The sequence below is a fragment of the Penaeus japonicus genome, unplaced genomic scaffold (genome assembly GCF_977035675.1).
Source record: "Penaeus japonicus unplaced genomic scaffold, GWHDUDI00000001_assembly GWHDUDI00000041, whole genome shotgun sequence".
Taxonomy (NCBI): domain Eukaryota; kingdom Metazoa; phylum Arthropoda; class Malacostraca; order Decapoda; family Penaeidae; genus Penaeus; species Penaeus japonicus.
Window position 1 is genome coordinate 10,150,686 of NW_028234443.1, and position 9,900 is coordinate 10,160,585.

At 37.7% G+C, this 9,900-nt stretch overlaps 1 protein-coding gene across 7 annotated transcripts in view; it reads right to left on the minus strand.

The window, feature by feature from the left end:
• Positions 1–534: 534 nt before the first annotated feature.
• LOC122263649 (uncharacterized) overlaps positions 535–9,900 on the minus strand; it is an 18,543-nt gene continuing 9,177 nt past the window's right edge. The window contains exons 3-11 of one of the 7 annotated variants that reach the window (XM_086534350.1): positions 8,573–8,736; positions 7,633–7,719; positions 6,797–6,961; positions 6,076–6,161; positions 5,367–5,520; positions 4,059–4,135; positions 2,579–2,781; positions 1,458–1,713; positions 535–1,092 (exon numbers count right to left, since the gene is read on the minus strand). In XM_086534350.1, the coding sequence (XP_086390476.1) occupies positions 905–1,092; positions 1,458–1,713; positions 2,579–2,781; positions 4,059–4,135; positions 5,367–5,520; positions 6,076–6,161; positions 6,797–6,961; positions 7,633–7,719; positions 8,573–8,736 (1,380 nt within the window). In that variant the 3' untranslated portion in view covers positions 535–904. Of the gene's footprint in view, positions 1,093–1,457; positions 1,714–2,578; positions 2,797–4,058; positions 4,136–5,366; positions 5,521–6,075; positions 6,162–6,796; positions 6,962–7,632; positions 7,720–8,572; positions 8,737–9,900 lie in introns of all 7 variants that reach the window. The other 6 variants (XM_086534346.1, XM_086534349.1, XM_086534347.1 and 3 more) reach the window with 6 other exon arrangements.

Here is a 9,900-nt window from a genome sequence, read left to right on the forward strand (position 1 = left end):
TTTATATCCAATCCTTATCTGACAGCTGATCACAAACAATGTTAATGTACATAATGACTTGCATGGTTTAAACTGCAAACTGTTTCTCTTGCTCTGAAGTGAAAAGCACTACAGGAGTTTATGAACTAGAAAAATAGCATTCAGTAAAACAGGTAAAGACTTGCTACAGTTTTATGGTGCTTTAATTATGGAAAAAAAAAAAAATAATAAATAAAAAAAAAATAAATCTGGCGATAATTTTAAAATTAAAAAGCGAAACACTAAATAATCAGGTACTAGTCATAAAACTTTTGTACAATAGTAGAGGGCTTTTAAATCAGCTAAACCAGGTCATAGATATTTTATCTGAACAGCAGATAACCGTAGCAAACACCTAATTCATCTTCATCTGAATTGTAATATATACACATACATAGGTTCTTTTTGTCAAATCATTAATAATAAAAGTATTTGTTATCTCCACAACATATCTTACTTTTCTTTCAAATCAGACACCAGGCCTTGATGTAAAGGCAGTAAAAAAAACTCAAAAAGTGATTTCAAGAGGAATTTAATGAGTGTTGGTTTCCAATTTTAAGTAAATGCAGGAAGTCAAAATTACTATCATAATCTTTGATAAGGGTTGCACCTGTTGTACTACACACTTTCATTCTTTCCATCTGAGGATTTCTAAAGAACATAACAATCATTATTAAGCACTCCTGACACTAACACAACTTGACAGATAGCTACAATATGCATACCCAGAAGGTGAAATAAATAGCAACACTCACACCCCTTTATATAATCTATAACAATCTGAGACAAGTAGTAGTAGTAGTAGTAGTAGTTAGAGAATTATAATAATAATAATAATAATAAGGAAAAGGAAAAGGTGGAGGAGATGGAAAGGGAAAGGATTCTTTTACTTTGGCATAAAAGACTGACTAGTAAACCCCAGACCAAAGCCCTTGTGAGTGTGAGTAGCGAGTCGAGCCATCTCGTACTGCCTTTCCATCGAGGTGAACATTGTCTCCTGCTTCTGTAACAGGTCAACATCCTTTCCCTCTTTGCTGGTCTTTGGATCAGCAACGGGTGGAGCCTCTGCAGGAGCTAGAGTTTGTAGGAAAAAGATAAAATGGACATGAATTAATACACATGTAATTAAGCAAGTGATATTTACAGTGGAATTATATCAATTTTCCTGACAATAAATAACAAAATATATAACAATGTAATGTTTTCTGGTTACAATAGTGCTCCTATCTATTTCTCATTGTTTAATTCTTACCAAAACAAATCAATGAGTTATAGTTTCTTTTATGAATTCTGATTTTTTTTTTTCAATTGGAGAGAAAGAAAAGAAAAGAAAAAGAAAAAGAAAAAGAAAGAAAGAAAAAAGTATCATCAATGCATCTTAAATCAGATTCTATTGAAAATGTTTCCAAAGTCTTAAGAAGAAAGAGAACGACCCCCACCTGCATTTTTGACACCCATAAGTCTGCGGAACTTCTCAGCCATTTTCCCGTCGCGGTCGTTGGAGAACTTGGTGTTGGCCCAGAGCGATGCCTGCCCGCTCCCGGTGGCTCCACTCAGCGGCCCAGCGCTCATCTCTGGCTTGGGCTGCGAGACACTTGCCAGAACCATTGGTGCACTCTGGGTGGCAAGGCTGCCTAGACTGCCATAGAGGGAGGAGGTGCCCTCATTTGTGCTGCTGGTGCCATCAGGCTTACTCTGGCAAAAGTAGGGATAAGGTGGGGATAAATAGGGATAAGTGTGTTTGTGACTGCATGTATGTGTGTATATATACATCTGTATGAATATGTATACATGTGCATGATAATTATGTTATCAGACTTACTCTTTCCCAATTATATATATATATATATATATATATATATATATATATATATATATATATATATATATATATATATTATATATATATAATATATATATATATATATATATATATATATATATATATTATTATATATATTATATATATATATATATATATATATATATATATATATATATATATATTATATATATATATATATATATATACATATATATATATATATATACATATATATATATATATATATATATATATATATATATATATATATTATATATATATATATATATATATATATATTATATATAAAATGGATGTTTGTGTTACTGTCAGAAAATTTTAACCCATTCCCACAAGATGATGTACTATCATAGTCATAATAATACTTTTGTACAATATTAGAAGGCTTTTGAATCAGCTAAACCAGGCTACAGATATTTTAGATGAATAGCAGATAACCATTGCAAATGCCTAATTCATCTTCATCTGATAATACATAGTTCCCTATGTATATACTTATTGGAGTTGCATTTGCATTTGTATGTTGTGTGTGTACACCCTTGAAGGTACTCTTATAAAAATTCAGCAAGAATCATGTCCATTTATTTTGTCTTAACTAAGAGAATGTGTGTGTGATATACTCCTACTCCCACCTCCACAGACTAAACCACCAACCATTCCTTGCCCCAACCTCCCCGCCTCCCCACAACTCTCTCCCCTCACAGCACATCTTACCTTATTACCCCACAACAGCTTCTTCTTTCTCTCCTGCTCTGCAAATTTCATGGGATTCATGGCTGCTGGGTTGTAGTAAGATGGCAGAGTAATGCCTGTCTGCTTCTGCACCTCCTCCACCTGGGCCTCCATGCTCCTTCTCAAGAGCTCTGCCGCTGTCAGATCTGGATTTGCTGCTTTAAGGGCAGCCAATTTCTGTTGAGCTTCTGTAGGAAAGACTATTATAAATATGTTGTAATAGCTGGTCCAGTAATCACAGCAAAATCATAATCTTTTGCTCTGACTCTTTCTCTCTTCATAGGTCTAGGTCAGTCTAAGTCAGTTTGTAAAGTCACCTGTGATTTTCCTTCCTCTTCTCTAACCCCTAACCCATTCACGACGGGGCTATTTCGGCTCTAAATGGTCGGAATGCCGGGGTATTCGAATGCATAAGACTAACGCCTCAGGATTCTCGAGCGCACCAGCCGTGTGCGAGCGTTGTACACCCGATCACCCAGCGTGCCTACCATGACTAAATATCTTGTCGCCGGCGTCTGACCCAAAAACCACTGAACGTGATAGCAAGTCAACTGGCGCGAGTGGGTTAACCCCTTAACCCTTTCCCGACGGGGCACTCGCTACGCGAAGACCCCTGTGCCGGGCGATTGCAATATTGCATTGAAATCGTCACACTGGCATGACGCCCCGGCATCGGGAGTTTGGCTGTGTCACACGGGTGTGACGCACCGTCGTCATAGGGTTAACCTGTTAATGATGGGTGATAAGATACCATGTCTAGTGGTTCCAGAGCCAAAACCATCATTGACCCAATAATGATGGGGTGTCACATCCATGTGATAAGGGGCATCACACGTGCTGCATGTGTCACGTCACAGTACCCGGTGTCATGACTCAGGCGATATTACCAGAGATGGGGGTTGCCAGCTCTCGCCGGGCCTATTGGCATTGGGTTAACAGGTTAACTTCTTTTAACTGTTTGTATCCCTGTCTTTTCTTTCACGTCTGTGTGTTGTTCTCAGCCATTATACTCTCTCACTCACTCTAACTCATTCATCTACAAAGAGCACTGATACTTGTACTTCCTTTCAGTTCTCTCATATACCATGCAAAAGAAGGAAAATTACAAGGGGTAAGACTACTTTAAATTTAATGAGAATAAGAAAGGAAATTGTAATAAATGAGAAAACAAGAGTAAAACAAAGCTGCGTTTGAAATACCCGACTGTTTAGACTGACTGGAGTCAAAATTGCCCCTTCGTTATTGGATTAAAACAAATAGTATAAATGATAATAAAATTGTTATCAACACAAATGAATACAAATAATAACAGATAGCAATCACTTAAAGTATATTTATGAACATTATCAACTTATGATGAAGAAGATGAAAAACAAGGAACAAAACTGGTGAAGAAGAGAAAGTGAAGAACTGAACAAACAAAGAAAACTAAACAATCAACAAAGTTAATAACAAGCATCACCTTTCCTGATGTCCATGGGCCTCTTTCTTTCACGGCTTCGACTACGTCTGCGCCTTTCCCTTGACCTTGATCGTGACCTGCAAGAAGCATAGCCTATTAAAAAATGACCAATTAAATGACAACCACTGGTAGAGAGAGCTACCTAAGAGCAATTTTTAGTAAACACCTGATAAAGAACAGCTGTTGGGATACACCTGACAAAAATCAGCTCTTGATATGAAAGAACAGCAGTTGGTATACAGCTGAAGTCAGGAGAGACCTGTTCATTAACAATCATAAGCAGATACTTGGTACAAAACTGTCAAAGAAAAACTGCATATGAAACCTGTTATAGAATAATTAATCTGAGAACAGTTGATACAAAGCAATAAAATCAGGCTCAATTTGTCGTTAAATTGAAAGTGATGTTCATAAACATCTATTAGCCCTTTGAGTAGTTTCATCTGACAAAAAAGGAAGAACTGCGAAGCTTAGATATTTTATAATAACCATACAAACAGAGCACTATGCATCTTTCCTTTGTACAAAGTGAAATAAAATGCTGTTTGGAAATGGACACCACCTACTTTACCAAATGTTATGTGCAGACTCATGTAACATTACAAGTGTATATAGGGGAGGCAGTCATCTAATATTTGCAATATTGCAGGGAGGAAATAGGACACCAGGAATCTTTTCTGGATACCCAAGCCCTGTTTGACAATGCTGAACTGTTTCTGTTAACTAAATGAAAATGTTATGCTAACTTGCAATCTTGGACATCTTCTAGTTGCTCATGAGACCCTGCAACTCCAGCTATTTTTTTTTTTTTTTAATTCTTTTTTCACCAATACTGACTATTCTTATAAGGAAAACAATATCTTTGGGGAGGTGTCTATGGATAGGTAAGGAAAAGAAGGTAATTCATTCTTCATAAAACATGCTAAAAAAGGGCAAATATGTAAGATCTTACACATTCTTTTAATGGTACAATGCATTCTAATTGGACCATGACCCTGAATGATAGTGGAACTTGACTAACATGGCTTTACCTACATTAGAGACAGCCACTCTCCACTAAACTACAACTGATGGTTAACTTAGACTACAAAACATATAATGTATAAATGAAGTCATAAGTACTGTATGCAACTCTTGAGAAGAGCCATGTATAAACATTGAGAAACATCTTGAGTGTTGGAATTACAATGATAATACTTGCAAAAAAAGTGATCTCACTGTATATTTTTTATAAGACATTTCAATTCAAATGTCTCAAGCATTGTGCTCTGAGGCTTGCAGTGTTTTGAACGTTAACCTCCAACCTACCTGCGATCCCTTGATCGTGACCTTGACCTGCGCCTTTCTCTCGACCTGGACCTGGACCTTGACCTTCTGCTACGTCTCTCATCGTCTCTTCGCTTGCGGTCATCGTCACGGCTTCTGCGTACATCTCGGCTGTCTCTATTCCGCCCTGAATGCCCTTCGAAGTAGGAAATATTTAATGGTTAATATAACAGATGGTTCATTCATCATGTCTACAGAATATCACAATGAATGAATGAATGAATTAATTAATTAATGAGAGAGAGAGAGAGAGAGAGAGAGAGAGAGAGAGAGAGAGAGAGAGAGAGAGAGAGAGAGAGAGAGAGAGAGAGAGAGAGAGAGAGAGAGAGAGAGAGAGAGAGAGAGAGAGAGAGAGAGAGAAGAGAGAGAAGAGACAGAGAGAGAGAGAAGAGACAGAGAGAGAGGGAGGAGAGAGAGAGGAGAGAGGGGAGAGAGAGAGAGAGAGAGAGAGAAGAGAGGAAAGAGAAAGGAAAGAGAGAGAGAGAGAGAAGAGAGAAGAGAGAGAGAGAAGAGAGAGAAAGAGAGAGAAAAAGAGAGAGAGAAAGAGAGAGAGAAAGAGAGAGAGAAAGAGAGAGAGAAAGAGAGAGAGAAAGAGAGAGAGAAAGAGAGAGAGAAAAAAGAAAGAGAGAGAGACATACCAAAGTCAATTCATCATATCGTAAACACAACAAAAAATTCCTTTTCAACTCACCTTGACTAATGTGACTACGACTGGTGTGGTCTCTCCCTTGCTGGCCTGAGCGCCCTGAGTCACGCTCCCTCGATTTTGATCTGGATCTGCCAGTGAGAGAGAGAGAGAGAAAGAGAAAGAAAATTAACGCTAGTCAATACATAAACTATAAACTTTAAACAATTGCATTTGTGATCTGCCAGACAGATCGAGAGAGAAAATAACAGCCTTCTGCTAGAGATTAAAAAAGAACAAAGGAACCCTAGTCACATATAAACCTTAAACTGATGTATTCTTGATCTGAACGCATTCTATGTTTTTTGTTGTCAGACAACTAAAAACACTTTAATTCTTCTCAACATAAAAGCAATCAAAATCAAGAGTACGCAACATATATATAGTTTATAAATTACTTAAAATATTTGGGGATGAACAAAATGCTAATTAGAGAGAGAGAGAGAGAGAGAGAGAGAGAGAGAGAGAGAGAGAGAGAGAGAGAGAGAGAGAGAGAGAGAGAGAGAGAGAGAGAGAGAGAGAGGGAGAGAGAGAGAGGGAGAGAGAGAGAGAGAGAGAGAGAGAGAGAGAGAGAGAGGGAGAGAGAGAGAGGGAGAGAGAGAGAGGGAGAGACAGACAAGGAGCAAGGGAAAAGGAATATATAAAAGAGAGAAGAAAAAGGGACACTCCTCTCACCTTCCAAACCTCAAAAACATAAATCGCCAAAGAGAAAGAAACAAAAAATTACCTCGTCTTGTGCCTACTCCGGTGGCCTCCTCCCCCTGGAGACCTGGGCTTCGGAGATCTGGCTTTGGACGGCTTAGTGACCACGGGGGACTTAGATCTAGATTTTGAGGGGGGGTTAGCATCCCGCTCTAATGTGGAGCTTGCGGTGGTGTTGCTGCTACTACTGCTAGGACAGGATGAAGGAAAAGGGAGGTTGCAATGACTACTTTCTGCGTTTTGTGTTGAAGGTAGTAGTCAGGATCAAATAAACTTTAACGAACGTAAAATAGCAACTGTGAGATGAGTTTGTGGGAGAACTTTTAGGCATGTTTCTGTACATGTGTATAGTTGTGTGTGAAGGTGAGTGGGTGAGTATCTGTGTGTGCATGTGGGTGTGTGTATACATTCTCATGTGTATGTCTGAATGTTTGCATTCACACATTTATGCATATTGGTTAATGGCGTGATGGATCTGTATATAGTGAGGAGTGTACATTATCTCACACATTAAAAAAACAAAACATGCAAGAACAATATATCAAATGCATGCATAAACACAATTAATGCAGACTTATCAAAAATATAGTAAACACATAACTAATATATACATAATTATAAAACCAAATGTCTATTCTCTCTCGAAAAAAATCACTCTCTCTATACTTCATAAATAAAACAACAAAAAACTAGATGGCTGTAGCCACACTCAAGCATAAAGTGTTTCTTTGCTTTTGTGAATGGGGGCAAAAAATTATCAAGATAAAGGGGGAGGGGGGGGGGGGGAGAAAAAAAAGAAAAGAAAAGAAAAAAAAGGGATCAATCAATAAAGGCTCAATAAATACCAAAGTAGTGCCTCACCTGTCTTTGTTTTCTCTCTGTCCACCTCGGTCATCTTGGGATATACGTCTCCCCCCACTGGCAAGTCCTAGCAATCGTTCTTGTAAACTGGTTACGAGAAAAATGTAAAAGAAATTATGTTTCTATATAAAAGCAACATTTCCATGCTAACTTGGAAAAAGGAAAGAAAAGAAGGAAAAAAGCAAACAAATCAATAAATAATAAAAAGTAAAGAAAGCTTAGTATGAATATATCAGTATACCTCATTGTGGGCTTTAACCCATTGCGTATGGGTGTCAGGACATACATAGCACCGATTAAGCCTAAAAGACGGGTAAATGATGCGACATCAGGATCTGCTCACAGTTGAAGCGCACACAGTCTTGAATTATTATGGCTGTAACAGCCCTAGCTCCAGGCCTACAGGGTTCCAAAGTCAGCATAAACCTGCATTTTATGATGGATTTATGGAAAAATATTGCTTGGGCTAGTCTACGCTACCCAAAGGTTGGAGAAAACACTCATTTTTAGCCGGTGCTGCTAGTGTCGTAGACTGCCTGCCTGACAACCAGTTAGGTCATTAGGCACCCCGTCCACAATGGGTTAAAAGTATTTACGGATTCATTTCTTTTTCCTTTTTTTATATTTTTTTATCTTTTATTTTTTAGGTAGAGCAATAATTCTTTTGTACAATATCAACCTTAAAGTAAGAAAGCAGAGTATGAAAATTTTAGGAAAGATAATGATAATGAATCTCAAAATTATATTAGTTGTAGTTATATCGGTAGTGTTGTAGCAGTAATAATGAACAGGTGGCAATGTTTCTGTAGTAGTTGTATAAACAATAGGGACAGTTGACTAGAATGATAACCATGATGAATAAAAAATACAAATAAAACAAAGAATTAAGCACAAGCAAATGCAATGACAAAATTCAATGGCAATGAACCCCAAGACCTACCTGGACCTCTGCCCATCTTTGTTGTCTGTAGCAGAAGATTTAGCCGAGGTTGGCGAGGAACTGGGCAGTCCATGTGAAGGCGCACAGTTGTTAACTGACGACTGTCTGGTGGAAGAGTTGGCACTGTTGGCTTTGGGATTCTGCTGCAGCTCATCCTCGGAGTCCTGTAGGGAGGTGTCGTGTCAACACAAGGAAGCAGGTTAGTGGACCACACTCATACAACCTGCAGATATTTATGGACCACAAATACACATGTTTTAAAAAGAAATAAAAAAAAGGAACATAAATGCATATGATGGATCTTAGTGGGAATAGAAATGAAATAAATAAAAGAATAAATAAAACACATGAAGAACTGTTCCCTATGCTCACTAAGATAGGTACACTTGGCATGCATAAAAACGCATACAATTCCACGAATGGGGTTTGCACAGTGTGACAATATATATCCATGTTGGTTGTCTGCGTTTACGTGCATGCGTATGCATAGTTGCTTTGGTACTTGCTCCTCTTTTCAATCACACATCCTCAAACACACTCATCCACACACACGCACACACACACACACACACTCAAACAAATAAAAACAAAAAACAAATTCGGAGACTGCTTCACTAGACAGTAATACATATGTAAGGTAAGTGGACCGATATAGGCTTGGCAGACCTTGAATCACCCAAAAAAATATTAACATCATTGTATGTATCTCTGCTGATCATTTCATGTGTAACACACATTGTATAAGATATGAGAAAATTTTACTCACATATGTAGTTTTGGATATCTTTTACACAACAAATACATTTTTTTTTTTTTTTTACAAATATTAACCCATTCACGACGGGGGCATTCCAGCCTTGCATGTCACAATGCCGGGGCTTTCGAACGCATAGGCCTAAATCAGTTAACTAAGCGACGCCATATCGCGTCCCCAGCGAATAGGCCTAATATGCGCGGTACACTGTTGTACCACCCGTCACGAGAGGGTTAATTATATTTTTTTTGCTGCTGATATCCAAAACATGTGATTATACACATCATGTAACACAATGCTGGATAGTTATTAATTCCTTACCATTTTATCATAGATATACTCTCACACAAAATGTATCCATGTATTCTCTCACATAAACACATTCCATCACAATATTAGTAATAACCAAAAAAATATTGGCCTCATGTTACTCCAAATGTCTTAATGATAAAACACTGTAGAGAACCGCTTAAAATACCAAAACTTTTACTATTTTCTCTTGTACTAAGCATTACATAACATTGCCTACTACCACCCTCACTGCCAGGACACTTCTTTACCAAACAAAATGGTT